This window comes from Alosa pseudoharengus, unplaced genomic scaffold (genome assembly GCF_046254945.1).
Source record: "Alosa pseudoharengus isolate Yale_2024_CS ecotype anadromous, Long Island Sound unplaced genomic scaffold, YU_APseudo_1.1 YU_APseudo_1.1_scf_9, whole genome shotgun sequence".
Classification (NCBI taxonomy): domain Eukaryota; kingdom Metazoa; phylum Chordata; class Actinopteri; order Clupeiformes; family Clupeidae; genus Alosa; species Alosa pseudoharengus.
This window is the reverse complement of record NW_027468881.1, coordinates 28194422-28217096: the sequence shown is the minus strand read 5'-3', so window position 1 is coordinate 28217096 and position 22675 is coordinate 28194422. Positions and strand designations below refer to the sequence as shown.

Below are 22675 nucleotides of genomic sequence, written 5' to 3'. Positions count from 1 at the left end.
TGCGAGTGTGATAAATACATAATCTGGTTTCAATGCCCACACACTGCTGTATCTGTGTTGTGCATACACTCACGCTGCCTCTCCTGAGCATGCACACACACACACACACACACGCGCGCGCACACTTGCACTCGCACTCACACTCACACACACACACACACACAAGCATAAAGCAGAAGCACCAGCTCTCCCACACATTCACACAATGCTATATCACATGCATGCATTGCATCCTCTCTCTCTCTCTCTCTCTCTCTCTCTCTCTCTCTCTCTAGCTCCCTCTCATGTGCTCCTCACTCACTCCTCCTGCATGTCCTGTGGATTAGGGAAGGATTTGGGAGAGGAGTCTGGCGCCCCTCACTCCGCCCTCCCTCGGCCTGCGCTCTCCGGAGCCCAGCGGTGACTCCACTGGCCGGCCGGCTGGCTGTGGGCTGCTGGGTGCAGGGACAGGGTGTGTGTCTGTCTGTGGTGGGAGTCGGCGCATGCTCTCCAAGTAGCTCCCAGGTCGTCCTGAGAGAGCCCATGAGTCAGAAGCCAGCATCCCACACACACACACACACACACATAGGCAGATACACACACATAGGCAGATGCACACATACACACACACATACACACACACTCACTCACTCACTCACTCCACCATGCTTCTCAGGGCTAAGAGACAGCCTCAAGACAGAGAGATAAGGAGAGAGTGAGGGAGAAGGAGAGAGAGAAAGAGACAGAGAGATAAGGAGAGAGTGAGGGAGAAGGAGAGAGAGAAAGAGACAGAGAGATAAGGAGAGAGTGAGGGAGAAGGAGAGAGAGTAAGAGACAGAGAGATAAGGAGAGAGTGAGGGAGAAGGAGAGAGAGTAAGAGACAGAGAGATAAGGAGAGAGTGAGGGAGAAGGAGAGAGAGAAAGAGACAGAGAGATAAGGAGAGAGTGAGGGAGAAGGAGAGAGAGTAAGAGACAGAGGGAGAGGGAGAGGCGAGAGGAGGGTCACATCACTGCCATGGCGGCTGCACTTCTGTTCCAGAGCGTGGGAGATGTTTTATTCATTCACTCCTGAGCATTTGGGAAGAGTGCGCGCGCGTGTGACAGAATTAGAGCAGAGAACCGCATGCGTGTGTGTGCATGTGTGTGTGTCTGTTCGGGAATGTGTGAGAAAGTGTGCACACGAGAGGTGTAAACAGGCGGACACAGATTAAAACTCTGTAGGGGGATGTTCCTAACAGTAGTGATGGCAAGGTAAGGGGACATGAGCAGAATTGAGGTCGGCGTGTGTGTGTGTGTGTGTGTGTGTGTGTGTGTGCAGGTACTGTTCAGTGTCTGTGGTGGGGCCTGGATGCTGTTTGTGACGCGTGACGATGAGTCAACATGACAGAAGCAAATAATGTCTGCTCCCGTTCCCCTCTCTCGCCTCCAGCACCTCAGGATCCTTTAAAGGGGCACCACACTCACACACACACACAGACACACACACACACTCTCACACACACTCACACACACACTCACACACACACACACACACTCACACACTCACACACACGCACACACACACACACACATGCAACAATGACACACCATCACACAAACACCCATACACACACATATTGGCAAAAGCATACACAACTGAGCACAGCACAAAAATACTACACAGCTGCCTCACCAATCAGTATAAATAAATCACATGCATACAAACACACAGAATCAGTCCAAAGACATCTCTCTCTCTCTCTCGCGCGCGCGCGCACACACGCACACGCACACGCACACACACTAAACTACAGCCACACACCACTGCTACATACCTTCCTGTGTATGCATGTCACATGAAACAAGCCCAGAACACAGCAAATCCCCTCCCCACCAACACACACACACACACACACACACGCATGCGCATGCACGCACACTCACACATCCCCATCCCATCCAACACCAGGCTGCCTGCCCGGGGGGGGGGGGCCCACACTAGCAAAGCTTCCCCTTTGCTAGTGTGGGGTTAAAACCAAACATTACTGTCAACACGTGGAAACGTCCTTGGTGTGGAGGCCCAGCTCCTGCTACTAGGGCTATGGAGGACACGGACGAGGATAAGAGATTAAATAACACAGATCTCCTCCATCAGCATCCCAACTCTGTGCCCGGTATTGGAGCTAATGGTGCAGACATGAAATCTTGAGATTAAATTGGACTGCTGTGGATGTTACTGTCCAAACACTCAAACAAACCCCTTCCCCTTTCAAGTCTTGCGGATGGCTTCCAAACTCAGCAGCACAGGCCTCTTCCCTGAGTCCTCTCCTCTTCTACTGGCGCTCAGTCTAAGAGTGTGGCGTTTGGAACAGACCCGCGTGGCGGTCAGCGCCGTGATGGGACGCGGGCACCAGAACCGAGCAGCACCAGCTGGGTGCGGGCCTGGGACTGGCGCCGTTTGGCCCGAAAAAGTCATCGGCGCCACAGGCAGTACTTCTGATCTCTCGCTCTGAGCTGGCTGGCATCAAGTTACTGTGCAACACCAACCACACACACACACGCACACAGACACACACACACTCACTCACACACACACACACACACACACGCACGCACACACACACACATACACATTACTGTCACACAGACGGCAGCACATAAAGACGAGAGGACGAGAGCCTTTTCTCATTCAAAAATAAATAACTGCCCAAATCCAAGCTTTATAAGGAATATAACACATATCTCCCACTCACATCTTGTTTAGATAAACACAGTCCTGGCATCTAGGGGCACAGCTAGCGAGGGGTTGGTGCTCTGTGATGCAGCAATTGAGGATGGGAGGGGGGGGGGGGGGTTGGAGGGAGAAGTGCTTTTTCCAGTAAACACCTCATAAAGCGGAGATTGTTTATTTCTGGTACGTGATCTGTTTTAGCTCAAGCAAGTAGAGTGGCCTGAGCCAGCAGGATTGGTCCCCACCACTCTGGCTTCAAACCCAACCAAATAGCCCATTTGATTTTCTACTTGTCTTTTTCTGCAGTGTTTGATCTGCCACATGGTCTTAGCACCCTTGGTTTGTGCATCTCACCCTTTGATGGGAGATGCACAAACCCTTAGGAGGCTGCAGGTTAGGCTTATGAGACTAAGCCGACACGAGCATGCTCAGTATCGCCCTCTTCCCTCTGGTCCTCCCTCTCTTTCTCTCTCATTCCTCACTCTCTCCACCCCCACCTCTCTCTCATAGTAGATCCCTATCATTTGAGCACTCAAAAGCACTCTTAACGTGTTGATGATATCGCTCGTGTCCCTAAGCCAGACCCACCTTGATGGACCTCAGGAGGGCTGTCTGTGCTGGTGCCTGTCCCGGAGTGAGCTGGTGTGCCGTGTGTGTGTGTGTGTGTGTGTCTGCCAGCTTGCTGCTTTGCTCACGGCAATTCACTCTAACCACCCCACCCCCAAACACACAAACTCCCTCACACACACTCTTTCTCTCTCACTCACACACACACACACACACACACACACACACGCACACACACACACCATCCTAGCCAGCCCTCATGACAACCCAGTTGCTGTGGTAACAGCATGCGCCTTGGGGATACCTCTTTTGTTTTGTCCTTTTATCCCCCTCTACACTCTTTCTTCATCCCTCTTCCTCTTTCTCTCCCTTCCTGTTTTCTGTGTCTGTTATTCTTTTATACTTTTCCTTTGTTCTCCATGAAATACCTCTCAAGGTGAGATTTCTGCACTTACATTTATTTCCAGGACAAAGGTGCGTGCCACACTCACTCGCCAGATCTGGCTTTGTATGAGTCAAATATATAAAAAAAAACATTCCTCGACAATATCCATATACCGACATAATATCCTCACTGTGTGCTCATTGTGTGCTTCACCTCACTGTGTGTTCACTGTGTGCTCTCTGTGTATCACTAATTCACGGATGGGATAAATGCAGAGACCAAATTCCCTGTATGTGCAAGTTTACTTGGCCTATAAACCTCACTTTCATTACATACAGTATGAAAACAACAGCACTGCTGCAGTGGCTGCTCCAGCAAAGGACACCAGCCCTGGTTAGGCCATGCCTGGTCAGCAGGGAATGGTGAAAAAACACACTATAATGCTCAATCAGTGTTATGGGTCGGTGAAAGAGTGACAGAGAGATGATGATGTCATGAGGTTCTTATCGCTGAATGAAGGAGTTTTAAAATGGTGTTGGTTGATTGGGGTGGGGGGCCAGTTTGGTCTTTAGGTGACAGGGGCATGTCCGGGTCTCTAGAGCGAGTTAGAAGACGGGATTCTGGCACAGCCCTTTTAGTTGCCGTTACCATTATCATTTGTTAGCAACATTTACATGCTGCTTTCAAACAGAAGCACAAAGCTGCAATATGATTAACTGATGACTGCAGTACTCAAGGATTGACTGAATGGAGTGGAATTAGAAGGTCAGTGTTATTCTTTTTAATTCCAGTTGCTGCTTCCTTCTGTAGCCTAAATGTCACACCAGTAAATAACAGAGCAAAACAAACGTCAGGTAGGGCCAGTGAGGACAGAGCTCCATTCCCTAAGCAGACATCAGACTTAGTAAGATTAAAACATCCATCTCACTAAAACATAAGCTCTCAAAACTACATTTCGTCAGAAGCTTTGTAAGCAATATACTACTTTTCAGTCGCAATGATGCTGCTGTTTAAATCAAACGTAGTTGTAAAGGTTTATCTTTGGCATGGCAGTTGTGCAAACTGTCAAAACTGAAGTAGCTGGGTGATGAGATGGTGTCTGGAACAATGTCTGCTTTAATGTCACAATACGATTGATTAAACAAGGAGGCACTCAGCAATCAGCCAAGAGTTTAAGTCTGTTAAGAGTTGCAATCACAGACTTCCTCGCTCTCTTTCAATCAGCCAGTCAGTCATGCACAGCTAGGTGGTTGATCCCCATTAGAAAAGGTGATAACATTTGAAGAGCAGCTTACTCATGCAAAAACGGCAAAAACGAGAGCGCACTATTAGCAGACTCAGAGAGAGAGAGAGAGAGAGAGAGGGAGAGAGAGGGAGAGAAAGAAAGACAGTAACAAGGAAAGAAAGAGATGTATTCAGACACACACTCACCTGTGAGGATGTTCTCAGACAGAACGTTGACCTGGACCTCCACGGAGTGTTTGGACGTATAGGTGATCTCAGCGCTCACGTGGGCCACCTCCCCGATGAACATCGGGTGGAGGAAGTCCGTGCGCTCCACCCGCGCCAGTGCCGCCACGCACCGGTCCTGAGGAGAGAGGAGAACCACCATCAACAGGACCACTGCACGCTGGTCACCACAATGGCACCATTTTATTCCCAAAACAAAACTCATTCAACCCAGTAGAGCAAGGCTGAACTTGTTAAATAGTCATCATCTGTAGTTTTAAATCATTCCATGGACTCAGAGGTATTGACTCCAGTCACAGTGGGTTTGGGTTTTTATACCCCCCCCCCCCGCCCTTTTTCTGTCTCATTTCTAACAGTGAGGAATGAGTGTGTCTGAATCTATCTGAGAAATCACCCGGCTGGTCAAGTTTCCCTTGGCTGTGTTGGGACAAAGCCCTATGAAAAATTGAAGTGGCCTATTGATTGAAGGAGTTAATGACTGTTGCTGTTTCACATTATTAGGGTTCTGGTGAGACTCTTTGAAACTGGAACAGCACTCCCTGAATTTTAACTAAGCTCTAATAAAAATGGACTGATTGACTCCATAGTCCTAAGTGTGCAATATTGTGGGCATTAGAAACACTTTAGCTCCATCTAGTGGTCAAGATTGGGAACAGCAGCTTATTGACTTCCCAAGCTTACAATCTTGAGTCAGGGATGGTTTTACACAGAGGCGCACCTTGTCGTCAACAGGCAAGGCAGGCAACCCCGATGGAGCCCCGAGCCGCTAGGGGGCCCCGACCTGGTCTCAGCGCGTTTGCCGGTGGGACAAGCGAGAAACACCTCAAATTTAAGCTATAATCTACGACATGGGTCGGCAACAGCTGGCCCACCACTGGAATTATTTGGCGCAGTCAAATTATTCTGGCAGTCCAATTTTTTTTTATCTTTTATTTTACAATATCGATTTACATATAGCCTAGGCTATTCGCCAATCAGACTGCGAGTGGGTGCTTAAACAAATATTAGAAAGAACACCAGAACACACTGGATCCTGCTAGCTGTGCAAAACCCTCAGCCAGAGCTTCAATATTGCACTTTTGTAGTTCTGTTTGGAGCAGATAGGCCACCTTGAAGGTGCCGCTGCATTTCGTAGTGCGTTATATTCTTTTCAAACAGCAACAGCGTTGTTGCATATCAGATACACAGGCTTTGCATTTGTGAAACCGGGTAAGATGAATGCAAAATTTTCTTTCCATTTCTCTTTATAGGCCCAGCTATTTTCTCCCAGCTTCAACTCCTGTAGTTCGCTTCTCACTCTATATACTAATATTTCTTGTAGGCAAACAATAAACATTGGAACATTGTCAGGAGATGGGTCAACCATAGCCTATTTAAGAATAAAAGTAAGATAGACTTTATCCAAGGAAGTAATTAGAATAAATCAGGCTCCGTGTTAAACTGCCGGGGGCATGGTTCTATGCCAATAGTGGCATCTGACTTAGCACTGCACAGCACAACAAAAATACAGTTTGGCTCAAGCAATTTGGAGACTTGTCTTTCAACAGCTGTCAAATGACATCTTGCACAACACAAAGATATAAGAAATGTACATTTGGTGGCTTATTTGACAGGATCTACACCTCAAATGAACTGAATCAGGTTTGCAGCTGTCTGAGAACAGAGGACATGTATTCATTTTAGCTTTAGAGCTTTTAGCACTGCGGCTTACAAATGACGAATACCATGCAAGCTACAGTGCAAGCTGTGAGGAGGCCTCAGAGTAACAACACATTCTACCTTGACATGCCACACCAAGGCAATGAGGAATAACACTCCAGTTACAGTGTAATAGGAGACTTTAAAGGAACTTGACATTACAACAGAGATGCAGAGAATAACATATAATAGTAATTTAAGTTAAAACCAGGATGGTGATAGCACGGAAGTTTAAGTTAAAACCAGAGGGTTTGTTCAAGAGAGCCAGCAGTAGACAGGAGAGAAGTGTCAGGTAAGTGCAGGTCAGGCATGTTAGGCTTGTTACAAGTGTTGAGGAGTGGAGAGGAAGTACTCCAAGAAGTGCTGCGCCTTCAAGAGATTCTTGTAGAGAAAGCGCAACGCCTCAGCTCTGATAGCATTGGGCATTACGGTCCACCACAGGGAAGAGCTTGTCTCTACTCCTTTCTCCATCCAGTCCCTCACTTGTCCAGAGAGGGTCTTTCATACTTTCTTGGGGTAAAACACAACAACCCTGGACATTGTTTTCCCCGTACAAACACTGACAACATAATGAATTTTGTAACAAATATCAGGCTGTTCAGTTTTCATACATTCCATATATACAGTATAATATATATAAATATACCTTGTACAACTCGCCATCACCAAAGAGTATACTCTTTGGTAATGGAGAGTTGTACAAGGTATATATATATATATATATATATATATATATATATATGACACTTTGCAAAGCCTATAACCTCTGTCATATATTTGAGTGGCAGCAAACCCAGCCAAACTTTTGAGCAAAATCTGCTCAGCAGTCAGTCACAGGTACGGTGACCTTTATACACACATATCCATCAGAGAGATAGAGAGAGAGAGAGAGAGAGAGAGAGAGAGAGAGGGACTGTGTATCTCAGCCGCCTGCCTGCTGATGCCAATCCAGTCCTGCTTATCCTGCAGACACATCTCCCTGCCTCATCTGACCAACTCCAACCATGTATTTATCTGTGACACGGCATGACTGGAATTCACTGGTCCTTCCTGCTGTTTGTGACTGACCTCTGACACAATTAAGGTGACATGACTCACCCATTCATCCATCCGCTCTCATTAAAACATTTCCATGCCACGCAAGTAAGGGATAATGGACGACACGGTGGTCTGTTCACAGAAGTTAATGCACGGTCGAGGTTGTAAAACGGCCCCGACGCGAAGCGGAGTGCATTAACTTCTGTGAACAGACTACCGTGGAGTCCATTATCCCGCTTATTCCACTGTTGCCACTTGCGTTGTGTTCATTTCCTGTTACAATTTAAACGTTTTAATCGCTAAAACTGTCTTGTTTGTAGAACTATTTTCTTCCGACACATATCAACTAATTTCTCAACTCACAGGACAAACTGCCGTTACTAGTTCTAAATGGATGGTTGCTACGGCCAAAGGCCAGTCGTTAGTTCTATCTCTCCCGTTGTCAAGCGGGCGTATCCCAAGATTCTGATGAACTTTAGCTTTGAAACATCGCTATTGTACCTAGCCTGCTGTCATCCATCTAGCTAAAAGCCACCTACGTCATATGCTACAATATTGCAATGTTCTGAACGTCTGCATTTTACAGCTCGGATGCAACGTGACAGTTCGTTTAAACTTCACAACGAGTTCGGCGAATTAATATACAAGTGTGATACGGCCAAAAAAATGGATCTACTTCATAGGTGTGCAGATAACATACGGTTAATGGTCGTTCTAAATTACGTAGGACAATGGGAAATTCAACCAAGCAGTGGAATAAATGTAGATTACTTCATTGTTTGATTTGATTCTGTGAGGAACACTGCTAAGAACAACAGCAGTTAGACAACAACTGTTTTTATGACCGAATTGTTCAATGACAAAAGGTGATTCACCATGAGTAGTCCTACTACAGTTATAGCTGCTATGCTATCAGTAATCATACTACTCATTGTTTGTTTGTCCCAAGCTAATTGGTCTCTGGAAATAAGAAGACTTGAAGGCGCTGTTCTTTGGTTCTTTCCCTTCTAAACAACTCATTTGTCAGCGAGTGTGACGTCAAAATGACGCCGTTCCCACTGTTGCGCGCCGAATTTCATCTGGAGGTGGGCGTCTGCGTGAGCTTGATGACTTCAGTGAGGGAGTAGTCCCTTGTCAAACAGTGAGATGGTGAGCCTTTTCCCATCTGAACAATAGGCAGGCAGGTAATCCTGAACACGGAGGATTAGTAGGCATGCTAGGCTTTCTGTGGCTCTGTCAGTCACTTCAGGTTTAACTTGAAAGATAACTCCAAAAAGCATGTACACACACACACACACACACACACTTGGCTTTGTAAGTCAGTGAATTTCTGTATGTGTGTGTTTGAGAGAGAGAGAGAGAGAGAGAAAAAAAGTGTGAGGGACTGATTAATCACCTGCAAGTATGTAGGTATGCAAGTATTCCAATCATACCAGTTTTTAGCCTGAAGCAATCTTGTCATCTCAATTCTGAATGAAGCGTGTTGACTGTGTGACTCTCTAATCCCTTCCTCCATCAGTGCGCGGGCACTGGCAGAGATGTGCTGTGCCCATCTGATTTAGATCTAATCACATGCTAGAGACATTACTGGGAATCTCCTAAAACAAGCCATTAGTGCTCTTCTGTGTTGATGTCTACAGCACCCCCTCGTTCGGTCATTCACTAAATTCCACAGGCCTGGTCACGGAGTGTTTACAAACCTTCCGCTGGCTCCAGTCATGCACTGGTGGGAGCAGGCTAGTGCTTGGTAGATGTTGTTTACTTAGAATAAACGTGCAGTCAGGGATTGCGCTGGACGTTGCATTTGCTTGCGTTTATGTTTATATGAAGACTGTTCGGATGACCCCCTTCTGACCCCTCTGACCTACCCCAGACTGCGTGTTGCAGTGGCGTGTCCCGATAATGCAGCCGGCCTCCTCAATCATCTTCAGGATGGTGCCACCGTGGACATTGCCCACGATATTGGCATCGTCCGGCCGCATGATCCTGAAGGGTAAACGGAAACAGATGTCAGGTGAAAAACAGAACCAGATGTGGGTTCAGGAAATGGAGCGTGCCTGCTGGCCCATATAGAGCCCTCTGTGCTGTGTGGTGACGGGAGAGAGAGGACAGAAACGCTCGCTTACACCGTTCAACTTCACAGACACTGATGTGTCATGGTAAAATAAAGGGTCGACGCAGAAGCAAAAGCTGTTAATCAGATACTCAGCAGTGTTGTCGTACAAAGCCCCTGCTTTCTGTTTCTCACTTATCTTTAAGCAACAAACCTGACTGTAACAGCATGAGTATAATGCACTTTTTGCATGTCAGTTACTTGGTCAACTATTGGTCACTTTGTTAGCCTGAGTACAATAAAAAAAAGCATGGAGATACAGTCTTATACACACAACCAGTGATACTGTAGTCATTTCATTGCTTCCTAGACTTTCCTTAGTTTCATGTGGAAACAATTAAGAGTTACGCCCAAATGTGAGCTTCCTCTAAAAGCAGGAATCTCCTCTCCTTGCAACACATAACACCTGGTCTGACCTAGGCAATGAGCTCGGATGATGAGAACAGGTGAGAGCCCCTTAGCTGGCCTTCACATAGTGTTAGTCATTTAATATAACAGTCATTAACATATTCCACATGAGAAATGCAAAGAGTGTGTGTGTGTGTGTGTGTGTGTGTGTAAGAGGAAAAGAAAGAGAGAAAGAGAGAGAAAGAGAGAGAGACAAAAAGAGAGTGAGAGAGCATGTGTGAGAGAGAGGGAGCAAGTGAGAGAGAGAGGGTGAGATGGAGAGAGTGAGTGACTCTTCACAGTACTACCTGCTAAGCTGATGCTGCGGATTCATTGTTGTCAGGCTGGGCCTACACAGAGCTCTGGAGGAGACGAAGCTGAGCAAGTGTAGAGCACGGAGAGGAGGCACAGTGTGTGTGTGTGTGTGTGTGTCTGTATCCTCAGCTCACACTCCTCTCTGTTCATTCATCTCCTGATATCACCCCTCCTCCGCTCTCTCTTTCTCTCTCTCTCTCTCTCTCTCTCTCTCTCACACACACACACACTCACACACACACACTCCCTGTGACATCATCTCCCTGCCTCAACCGTCAAGTGCACACAGACCGGCAGTGACAGGACACACCCCCTCTGACAGCCCACTGTCCTGTTGACCAATGAGAGCCCTCTTCAGCATGTGGCCATCATGGGGAAACTCCGGAGGCGGAAAAAAGACAGGAAGTGGTGGTGTGTTCGATTTAGCAGTTAGCCACACACACCCATAACTCATTGGTGAGTTCTGGTGAACTGGAAGTCAAACATAGCATCCTGTAGACTGTGATAAGAAACTACTGTGAGTGTGCTTTAACTTCAAGGGTGACTAAAGAGCTTGTGTTGGTCAACTGACTAAAAACAAGTCTGACCAGAAAACTGAATCATCTTAAAGTCAGACTAAAAACTGAATGAACTTCATTTGGAACTTGAGGAAATCTAATTCAAACCTCTTATTAAAGCTGAAGATCTTCAATCAACAGTATAATTCATATTCTTTATGTGTAACCAAGATGGTGGTATGACATACGTGTGTGTGTGTGTGTGTGTGTATTTTTTGTGAAATTTTGAACTTTTGTGAAAAAAGTATTATTCCTAGCTTGCCCAAACTTAGTAAGATGGAAGACAAACATGTTCTCAGTATGACTGGACCATTAAGAGGTTGTACTGCAGCCCATTAGTTTTACATAAGGTCCTACATTTTGAAACAAAGTCCAAAACTAGAGATATTGAGGGTCGTTTCTTGTACACGCATGGCATCAATCAGTATTTTGTCTGGAAAAACAATACTTTATTAATGTCGAGCCAATATCTCTGCAACAAATGGACATGAATATATTAAGGATAAAACGGGGTGCAATTGTCATTATCATAGGAGTGAAATAGTATGTCAGCTAACAAGTAGGAACACGGAAATCAATGTGGGAATAGCTCAGTTTATAGTCATTTATAAAGTGCCAATGATGTACCATGTTTCAGTCATAGATAAATACACTTACTTAGTTACATTGTATGCATATGCTTTTTCATTGTTATCCCTGAGGTAAAACAAAGACTTTGACTAATTATTTATGGTACAACATTGGCACTAAATGCCCATACACTCTGCTACTTCCACATAGATTTGTAAGTGCCTATAGCTACCCCACATACCATATGAAATTGACCGAAAAACACAACCCTCCCTTGTTTAATCCTTAAAATCTTCAAGCTCATTATGTGGAGAGCTCAAATATTGGTACAACATTAATAAAATACAGTACCGGTATGTAAAAGAAAAAAAGATTGATACCACATGTGTACTATACGTGGCCTATATTTAGCGCTTCAGTTGTAACTGGAGGGTTGCCGGTTCGAACCCCGACTAGTAATGGCTGAAGTGCCCTTGTGCAAGGCACCTAACCCCTCACTGCTCCCCGAGCGCCGCTGTAGCAGGCAGCTCACTGCGTTGGGATTAGTGTGTGCTTCACCTCGCTGTGTGTTCACTGTGTGCTGAGTGTGTTTCACTAATTCACGGATTGGGATAAATTTCCCCTCACAGGATCAAAAGAGTATTTATACTTATACTATAAAGTTACTCGTGCAGGGCTCTATTCATTTTATTAACCCTGACACTGGACTTAAAAGACTCAAAAGTGTTTGTGCTGTGGGAAATTTATTTCACATCTGTGTCCTGACACAATCATGTCTTGTGGGCCTCTTCTGAGTCTGAGTCTTCTGTCTTCTGAGCATCCACCTGACACAAGTCAGGTGGATGCTCAGGCACAAACCCTGTTGACTTACGTGTGCCCCACAACAGATGTTTATCCACAGAGATGAGAGCCGAGTTAATCATTTACCTGTAAAACAGGCTCCACTGCTCTCTCTGTCACACAGACACCGTTTTATATCCATCATAAAGGTCTTTCAGTATGAGTGTACCGAGTAGTGATGCAAAGCAGATTGTCATTCAGCAAACCGCCATGACATTACACTTCTACATTTCGTTTAGCCTATATATTGCTCAATCTTTTCTTCACATTACAGTTATTGTAAGGATCATGAGGACTGCCATTAAAGCTACAGTGAAAAAGGGACCTTACAACAAACACTATCCACATATAGTCCAAGACAAATAGTGGATGAAAGTGCAAGTTTAAGTGACAACATTAAGAAATACAGAGAGGGTAGAACGAAGTGCATAGCCTACACTATTCACACAGGCACTCTTAATATGAGACTCTTAATATGACCTTACTTGAGTATATTGCTGTGGATCTTCTGCAGAAAGCATTTTGCTTCTCTCAGGAATGGTCTCCTTGGCAGATAAAAAGGGAACATTATGGCTTGATCTATAATAAACCTCTCCTCTCCACGCTCCGTAGCCAGGGAAGACAAAGTGACTCAGGAACCCCGTACACCGGGCTTTATCAGGGATGTGTGGTATCCATGCAACGACCCCATCAAGCAACCATCTCACTCTGGAGGGGAGTTACCCTCTCTTAACAATATTGCAATGGGAGTAGGGTTGGGCAAGGAAACCTGGTGTTACAGATCATAATGGGATGCATGATAACTGGGGATAAATAATTAGCATGTCAACACGAGCAGGTGCTTTACCTTATATAAGTTGGACCAGCAGCTAGGAAAGCTTTCACAATGCACAACATCAGTTTGTCATTTGTTAGGCAATACAATGGTTGCAAACCCATATAAGTATGTTAATGAGTTTTGGTCAAACTGTATCTAGCAGATAGCTAGTGAGTCAGTGAGTCACCTGCCTCACCCAAAACCCAGCCTTGTAAGTCCACTCCTCTTACTGGCCTTTACTGCCCTCACCAGGCAGCTACAATTAGCATTAAGCTAACACCACTACTAAAAGTCCTACATCACTGAGGCCAGGTCACATAGTCTATGTCTAGATGAGGTGTTGGATGGCCATTTATAAACAGAGCTCTCTTGATCAGCCGGCTAAGAGTAAACTCTTGACCTCAACCTGAGTAAACAGTGACACACAGCACGAAAAAAAAAAATCAGCTAGGCCTAAACCACAACAATCCTGACAACCATGGGAGCAAACACAAGTCCCACTGAAGGAAGTAGGGTATCTAATCATGTAGGCTACAGTGCATTCATCAAAGCTGTACTGAAAGAGCCTGAATCAGTTCATGCCTTGATCACTACAGTGCATAGCCCCTCAGAGATGGTATAAATCAACAAAGAAGGGAGATGAGCTTTATGACCTGCCATACCCTACCCCATGTGCCCTGCTTCTATATATATATTATATATAGTTAAAAATGAAAAAGCAAAAACGAGGCATTGTAATCGCAGACATCTCTGGCTGACAGGTTCAAAACTGCACAGATTTTGAGGATCATTATGGCACCTTCTGAATGCATGCCAAGTTTCGTGGAACTCCGTTCATGGGGGACCATACAATAAATTAATATTATATGTTTACATTTAGTGACTGTACACTACGCATGCACACACACACGCACTCATGAACACAAAAAAATACATGCACACATGCAGGCACGCACACATAAACACACACACACACACACAGAGACAGACACAGGTACTCACACACTCGCACACACACACGCACACACACACACTGGCACGCACACAAAACTGATTTCGTGATTCTAAAAATTCCTTTTGTCCACGGAATGAGAGTAGTGTGAATGTATTTCGTAAGTCATTAAGTTACTTTTTTGTGGACGGAATGCCTTCTGTAACAGCCTAGCGACCCATCACCTGCCTATGACAACTCTGCCCGGACAGAATTACTTTTGTCCAAAAAACAGAGTTTATTTCGTCCACGGCAGTGAGTAATGATCTCTACAGTGTTTCGTGGACACAATGCGAACTAATTTGTGTATTCCGTGGACAAAAGGCATTAGCCTACATGTAACATGGTTTCGTAATGAATGTAGGCTATGTATATCGTCAAACAAAAGGCATTCTGTCCACGAAATACGGCATGTTACACTTGTGGCGCCCCATAAGTCTGCAGGTCGGCGTTGTGCAATATAGATTGTCGACCGGTAGAGGGAAACTGCTGAGGGCAGGAAATCGCTGAGACAGACAACCGGGGGGAAAGCAGTGGTGGTCATTTGCAACGACGATACAGCAAGGCAAGGCTGATTGATGTTTAACCCCTCTGTAGAGCATTGCTATTGGACAGTAGCCTAAACATATTCAGAAGCACAGACATTGCAGTAACGGTTATTTTAGTAAACGCGGCAGCTTTCAGCCGCGTGTAGTTTCATTCATTTCCGATTAGGATGCATGTAATGTTAGGCTACATGGAATTAACATGCATGTCTTACGCTGTGCTGGCTAGTGGCTAATCACGTGTATTTACAGCATAATTTGTGTAAATAGAACACAACTTTAGGAGATTCTCCACCCAAAGTTATCTTGACCCCTGAATGCCCTTGTTTGCTCTCATGCTGCATCGTTATTTACCCGTGCCAGCATCATAGTTGAGGTTATCACATACGACATGCGACATTCACGGTTCCCCCATCGAAATGTAGCCTAACCGGCATCCGGTTCTTATCAGGTAGCTTATCTTAGATTCCATCTAAAGTGTCCTTGAGGGCAAGGCCTGTGTTACCTTACTGCCTTGCTATCGTACAAACTGAAATGTATGTACAAAGAGGGACCTTCTATAGTGAAAGCTGCGGATTATCCGACCATTTGGTAACGTTACATGAGAAGCTAGCAACCCGATGGCTCGGAAATTACACCGTTTACTGCCCAGTGGGCTAGAACTACATGTGCATAAAATAATCACGAACTGACGTCTTATTCTTACCGGCATATCTGAATAGACGGCGAAGTGGACGATGATATTGCAGCAGACATGCTGACCGGTGTAGGCTATGTGGAGCTGCAGCACGTCTTGGTTAGAGGTTCCCGGTGCAGCTGACACACAGCGGATTGGCTCAGGCGGGTTTGCTTGTTGAAGCGAAATTTTTTTTTTAAGAATGAATCGATCTGTCCCCAAACCTTTGCCTTGCCAACGTAAACAAAACGCGCTGTCAGCATCTTAAATATAAACAGAATGTTGCCCTAACGTGTGTTCTTAACGTAGGTAACCAGAATCATCCCACTATAACTTTTAATCTATACGGTCACATGAGACATTTTAAATAACCTCACATTTTCGATGGAATAGCCTACACTGGCACAGTGTCGCTGCATGGGTTTTCTAGCCTACAATATAGCCCAGTCTTGGCATTTGCTATGACTGTATGCGCCCTGACTATCCATTTTGCCAAGAGACCTGTCTAGTCCACACAATGGACATTTTAAACAGTGCACCTGCCGGGGTCAGAAAAAAAGCCAAGCATTTCAAATGTTTTGCATATTGCTTGCACATGTCTTATGTAGCCTTTTTAGCTAAACGCTTTGGAAGTAGCATACTGATATGTGTGTGTGTATATATATATATATCAGTATGCTATATATATATGAGCAAATACTACAACTTTAACGGGGTCAAAAATTATAATATTATTGGAGTTTCAGTCATGCTGAGCAACCCTCAATATTGGAGTTGGCCTGCAGAGGGAGACAAAGACTTGAGAATTGATTGACTCTCTCTGACGCTTTTGTGCGTAATTCCAGCTGTTCAACCCACGCGTGAGCCCAGACAATAACGGTGCATAACGGTTTTTGTGGGGCATTTGATGCTTAATAGCTTCGACAAATATAGGACACCCCAAAAGAAAACACAATTAGATGTTTACACCTATGATCCCGATGACTGGAATAGGCCATTTTCAATGCAGTTTCATAACGCATGCAAGCAGGTTAAAAAGAAGGTCGGTAGTAGACAGAAAAGTGTGTTGCCCATAAATTTTATTAAAATTTATATAAGCATAACAATAAATGCCGAAACAACACGTTTCACTCTCGTCAAGGAGAATTTAGATTTTGTAACACAATGTGCTTACATATTATTCTGCACAGACCCAGAATACTGAGGTCCGTCGTGCAAATATAAAACATTGAACAACCCCTGGGGTTTTACGTTGGCGTTTTCTACAGCCACTTACCATTTAACCCCCAAAGAGGACTAAATATTCGTTTGTAGAAATAAGAAATAACCTTAAAGGTATTGAGTACAATATTGGTTTAGAACCAGCCCGATTACAACGCAATTGGTAGAGGCTAAGTTACACGAGTATATAATACTTATCCCAAACGATGGGTTTATCACGATGAATTCCAGTTCATCAGTAACGTTAAAAAGGACAACACAAAGTGTCTATCCATATAAATATGCGATATATTACATGCAAACTATTTACATATTTTACAAAAGTGATCGCGCTCCTGTTTCGTTTTCTACCAAGGTCTCCACATGCAGGCATTGGCTGGCTGTTGCGCAGGCTGTGGTCGACTGGGAACTGGAGCGATGATGCCTTGCATGTCGCCGGTCGGGACTGATAGCTTGTTGCTCAGCCTCTGCTGAATTTGCGGGAGCATCCTTGAGCTCTGGGCGCAACAGTTCTGACAGGATGCAACAGGCACAGATTGCCTGATGAAGTTGTTCACCCGCTGGCTGGCCTCTTTGTCCAGGTTGACTTTGGGGATCAGCGTGGAAACGCGCTGGAGGCAAGCTTTGTAGCCCTCATTGAAGCTCTCAGTCTGATCTAGAATAGTAACGAGAATTTTATTAATTGAGATGTTTTGTTTGTTTGAGTTATAGTGAAGTTGTAAAAGCATTTGATGAGGCATAGAAGGAGACAAAGAACGACATTTACCTTTTGGTGAAGAGGCTGGGATTTCCTTGAGGAATCTCACGGTCATCTCCAAGATATCGGCTTTTTCGAGCTTGGAGTAGCGACAATTCTGAAATTCAAAATGAATCACAGATTAGACCACCATTATTTGAATGCTTATCTACACAATCTGTTGCAGTTCATAGCTGATTTGGACTAACAAATCTGAGGTTACACTTACGTCTTTTCCTGTTAGGGGAAGAATCAGCGCCTTCAGTTGGTTAAGGCTGTCATTGATGCGAGCGCGCCTTCTCTTTTCCATCAACGGTTTCAGCGTCTACAAAGAAAACAAGAACACAATTTAGGTTAACATGCTACAAACCAGTCATACAAAGCACATGGAAGTCAGGATAAAGTAGACTTGGCCTTCATGGCTATTTGCGATTCTCACCTTTCGCAATTCAAGTGCTTCTTTTCTCATGGCCACAGTTTGTCTCGGAGAATGGGACGGGGCCGTTTCGGAGGTCGTGCTTGGAGTCATTATGAGATCTAGAGAGTATGAGGAGAGATGTGCTACCAAGGTTCAAGGGAGCTGATGTGTCCTCTCAGTTGCTGGACCGCGCCTTATATCTTGGTCCCGTGCGTCATGGTGACGCCCCCCACGCCATCGGGTAAGCATTTGGAGTGAGGAACTAAGGTGTCCACAACAATAGACAGCGTTCTAAAGATGATAACCATCTGTTAATGAGTTACCCCAAGGACGAGACTAATATTTTTTGGTATTTAAACTTTGACAAACAAATATTTAATCTGAAATGTTCATGTTTCCACCATGCACCAGAGCACGATCACCACAACTTTGCAACTGAAATTACGACTAGTTCGAATCCATTAACCTTTTATTTTGAGGACAACAGTCCAATATGGAATTATTTAAGTTAATTAAATGTGTTTAAATATATAAAGACAAGATATTATCCAACACATGTGCGTGCGCAAAAGCGCAGATGATTCTTGCGCATTAAGTTATTACAACGTTCCAAAAACATTCTAGTTTCTGTTTTGTTTGTTTTTTGTTGATATAAAATATAATAGCTTCAATCCCTTGTTGGGACCTAAAGGCTGGGTGTGGGTGTGGGGGTAGTTTCAATGTTTGGGATAGGTGGAGCTTATAGATTGTTTGGGAATAACCATGTATATTTTAACTCACGAGACAGATCCCCAAGCCACGCTACATTTCATCAAACATCTGCCTGTAATTTCTGATCAACAACACCACCCTCGTTTCATGAGCCCTTCACCTGTGGCGTAAAGATTGGACCATGGTGGGGGTGGAGGCGCGGCCAAAGTTTGGCTTGGGTCAAACTCCATTCAGGCATGTAACCATAGCAACCAATTTGTCAAATCTCTACCCCTTCAGGCTTTACAATCAAATATAATGTTTTACTATGTCACGGAAAGCTTTTAAAGGCGGGAATGCTTTTTGTTTGTTTCATAACCTTCACTTTGACTGCGTCTTTGCTATGTTACGTGCGTAAAAGTTTAAAACCTTAGCAGTTGTAAAACACATCTGAATCCGACTCTTGTTTGACTCTTGGTTCCCAGTTTTACTCGCATCTAAATTATGTGACAGGCTTGTCATTGCCTCCCCTATGGGACACACGCGACCCGCACGCGCCATGGGCAGAGGAGCCAGATGGGCGCGTCTGTTAGCCCACACCCTCGACAACCCCACCCCTCCCTTTCCATATCTCATCCCGTCGTTTGCTCTCCTCTCTTCTTTCTCTACAGCAGGTTTTCGAAAAACATAATGCCAATACGTATTTGGCGTCAGCATCTTCCTTGTTTGCGTCCAGCCGATGGCCTTTGGTCGCTTCTGAATAATACAAAAGAGTACCCTTTATTTTGTTTTGACGCATATCATTGGCTTAGAAGTTTGGCTTGCCTCTTTTTACGTAAGCAGTTTTGGGTATGTTGCTTTAGAAATGTGATGTATATGTTTATACTCTGGCCATATGTTGTGTGAATACAGATCATCATCATCAACAACAACAACAGCAGCAAAGCAACAAAAACCGAATCTATCCATTCCCCCAAGCAACATTTTATTCATTACGCACCAGAATTTCATTTAATCACTTAATATTTTGAACTTTATTTCATTCAATGAACAAATGTGTTCTTCATCTGTGTACATTTTAGTAGATTGTGGTCATGACGATGTGACTGATCGACCACAAGCAGGCGCTGTGTGACACTGGAACAAAGCAAGGGTGCGGTAACTGATACGTGCCCAGCACGCGCCCCGCAAGTCCCCAAGGGCCATATTAAACTATGCGTCCATTGCAGACCGTATTGGAGGTCTAGAATCAGGAAAAAATCGTGCAACGCGTACGGTTAGACTCCCCTTTGTCCTAAAAACATATTTAGCGTGGGGTTCCCATCTGTGGCAGGTCATTACAGCACAGAAACCCTTTGTCTAACTTGGGAATGCGTGGGAATAGAAAAACACTCCACTGAGGTTATGGTGTTGCCATTAGGACGTGTTGATCAGAATTTTTGCTTAGCAGTGAGCTCTCTTTGTTCCCATAATTCAAATATTTTTAAATGATTTATTAAATTGAGCAATACACTATCACAAACTTATTTCCTAAAATGTTTTTGAGAGGAGAAGAGTTTTTTGTTAGACATTTGCTATTGTTTGTTGACAAAAGTGTACATAAACATATGCATTAATTTTGAAATACTATAGGATGACACAAAGGATGCGCAAAGGAACCATGTCTGGCATATGGTGCATATTCACCAACGAAAAATAACCTGAATGTTCAATATCTGTAAACTACAAAATAGCTAATTTTCCAGATCTTTGCCTGTTAAGAGTTTAGAGCCCTTAGTAAAAAAAACAGCAATCCCCTTTAACAACAAGGTGAATGCCACAAGAAATACATCTAAGTGTACTAAAACTATTTAGACCTTTATTCTTCCAGAGAACGAACATATAGCTGAAGCAGACAATTCTATATAGCATATTTGTTTTAATTTCTACATGAAACACAATATTTTACACTGACAATAAGTAGTATCTGTAAATCAAAGGGTAAAGTGAATTACATTAATTGTTTGGGATAAACATGCATTAATAGAGATCAAAGCCTGACTGCAAATGCGTTTGTTCTTGCGACAGGTGTTTCAGTTCGAGGACATTTCTATCGTTCCTTCAAATTATCCAATATATTTTACGCACTGCTATTTCTGTATTAACAATGCTTTGTAACTATAACTATGTGTAAGTTATATTCTCCTAAGTTTACGTGTGGTATGTTTTGACACACGGCGGTGTTGCTTTAAAAGCATCACTTTGATTCAAACGAGTTTCTACGACTTTAGTGAAGACGCAGACGCAAAGTCACTTATTGTGACTTTGCATGTTTTTGATCTTCAAAGAAGTGAGTGGGCCTTGCGCAATCCACAATTTGAGGTCCCAATCAACAAACAAACAATGAATGAAAGCAACATCAAGATCAAGTGGATTAATAGGTAATTCTCATTTCACACATCACATCAAAGACCAATATCGACAGAAGGCGTTGGACTCGCGTTTGTTAGTTTTCGTTCTATTTGCATGCATGATCACACCCTTCTCCAAAGTGAAAATATGAACGTCTCAAAAATGTCTCGATGCAAGCAGTTGAGATTAAACTATGGATGACTTGCGAACTACGGTAATGGTAGTCAACTTCGCTGATAACAAATGATTACATCTGGTTTTATCTAAATAAAAATGTCACCTCATGGTTAAAAACTTAAATAAATGTTAAAGAACATGGATATGAATGGCATGGTGAAAAGCCCATGATACTGCCACAGTGCATGCTCCCTCCTCACACCTCACTGACCTAATGTAGGTGCTGGTCATTGAATGTAATGTGGGCAGTGTATCAGTGTTACTACAATGATACTATTATCATCCATCAAAGCGATAAACTACAGTATAATTGGAGATTTAGCAGTGTACAATATGAATGGCATTTGAGTTAATCAAGAAAGTGGGTTATATCCTGTTGAAGATGCTAGGCTGCAAAACCAAATGCCTCAAACAAATAATTGCATCCTTTGCATATCCTTGGCTAGCTTCCAAAAAATAAAAACAAGAGCTATAGTCCTTCTCGGAGCAAAGAGGAGCTCCAAAAACTGCTTAATTAAAAGTTAAAACATCTCTGTGACACTCTCACAAACATAGAAATATGTTTTGCTTAAACTTTGCTTGAAATGTGTGGTGAAGACAACATTATTACTGATCCACCAAATCATATCACAATACGCTTCTTGGTGTTTTATGCCCCCGACGTTGTCTTCAAGGCAGCATTGCCTGGAAGGTACTAGGGTTATATAAGTATAATATACTCTTTTGATCCCGTGAGAGAAATTTGGTCTCTGCATTTATCCCAATCCGTGAATTAGTGAAACACACTCAGCACAGTGAAGTGAAGCACACACTAATCCCGGTGCAGTGAGCTGCCTGCAACAACAGCGGCGCTCGGGGAGCAATGAGGGGTTAGGTGCCTCAAGGGCACTTCAGCCGTGCCTACTGGTCAGGGTTCGAACCGGCAACCCTCCGGTAAAAAGTCCGAAGCGCTAACCAGTAGGCCACGGCTGCCCCAGGTTGGGGCATTAGGGTTAGGGTTGGGTTTAGGATTAGGTGCCTTTAAGTCAGTGGTGGCAGCGCTGCCTGGAAGACGACGTTGGGGGCATAAAACACCATTGAGTATCACATTACAGTATGTCAGATGTAAGGAGGAACACATCCTAACAGCTAAGATCAAGATAATTGTGCCTGTATTAATGCTCCGATCTCATGACTAGAACTCAACTGTATTTTAGGGCCTAAAAAGACATTGTTGAAGATGATCTGGTGACACTTTTTATGAATCCAGTGTTCATAAAGCATTACAGATTCATAATCGGTTATAAATATTTCTCAATATTCTCAATATTCCATGTATTGCCCATAACTAACTAAGAGTTGCAGGCCCTTGGTGCATACTGTATGTGAAGTAAGATGTTCAGAT

General features: G+C 44.0%; 2 protein-coding genes across 4 annotated transcripts in view; both read right to left on the bottom strand.

Annotated features, from left to right (window-relative positions):
• The window catches only part of acot7 (acyl-CoA thioesterase 7), a 76653-nt gene extending 60857 nt beyond the window's left edge, over positions 1 to 15796 (bottom strand). The window contains exons 1-3 of one of the 3 annotated variants that reach the window (XM_076277498.1): positions 15689 to 15796; positions 9716 to 9833; positions 5073 to 5229 (exon numbers count right to left, since the gene is read on the bottom strand). In XM_076277498.1, coding sequence (XP_076133613.1) covers positions 5073 to 5229; positions 9716 to 9833; positions 15689 to 15738 — 325 coding nt within the window. In that variant the 5' untranslated portion in view covers positions 15739 to 15796. Of the gene's footprint in view, positions 1 to 5072; positions 5230 to 9715; positions 9834 to 10655; positions 10898 to 15688 lie in introns of those variants that run through there. The other 2 variants (XM_076277499.1, XM_076277500.1) reach the window with 2 other exon arrangements.
• A 1430-nt stretch (positions 15797 to 17226) lies between these two features.
• On the bottom strand, positions 17227 to 18144 carry LOC143115289 (transcription factor HES-2-like). The gene is made up of 4 exons (XM_076277261.1): positions 18055 to 18144; positions 17845 to 17940; positions 17646 to 17733; positions 17227 to 17534 (listed from the first exon to the last, which is right to left on the bottom strand). Exons 1-4 carry the CDS (start codon positions 18142 to 18144, stop codon positions 17227 to 17229), a joined length of 582 nt encoding a protein of 193 aa, XP_076133376.1.
• Between the last annotated feature and the right edge of the window lie 4531 nt (positions 18145 to 22675).

Excerpts from the sequence above, each read along its gene's own strand:
- LOC143115289 (XM_076277261.1), bottom strand. The coding sequence starts at position 18,144 with ATGACTCCAAGCACGACCTCCGAAACGGCCCCGTCCCATTCTCCGAGA. Across the intron at positions 17,734-17,844 it reads TTCCCCTAACAGGAAAAGAC|AATTGTCGCTACTCCAAGCT; the intron begins GTAAGTGTAACC and ends TTTGAATTTCAG. Across the intron at positions 17,535-17,645 it reads CCCAGCCTCTTCACCAAAAG|ATCAGACTGAGAGCTTCAAT; the intron begins GTAAATGTCGTT and ends TTACTATTCTAG.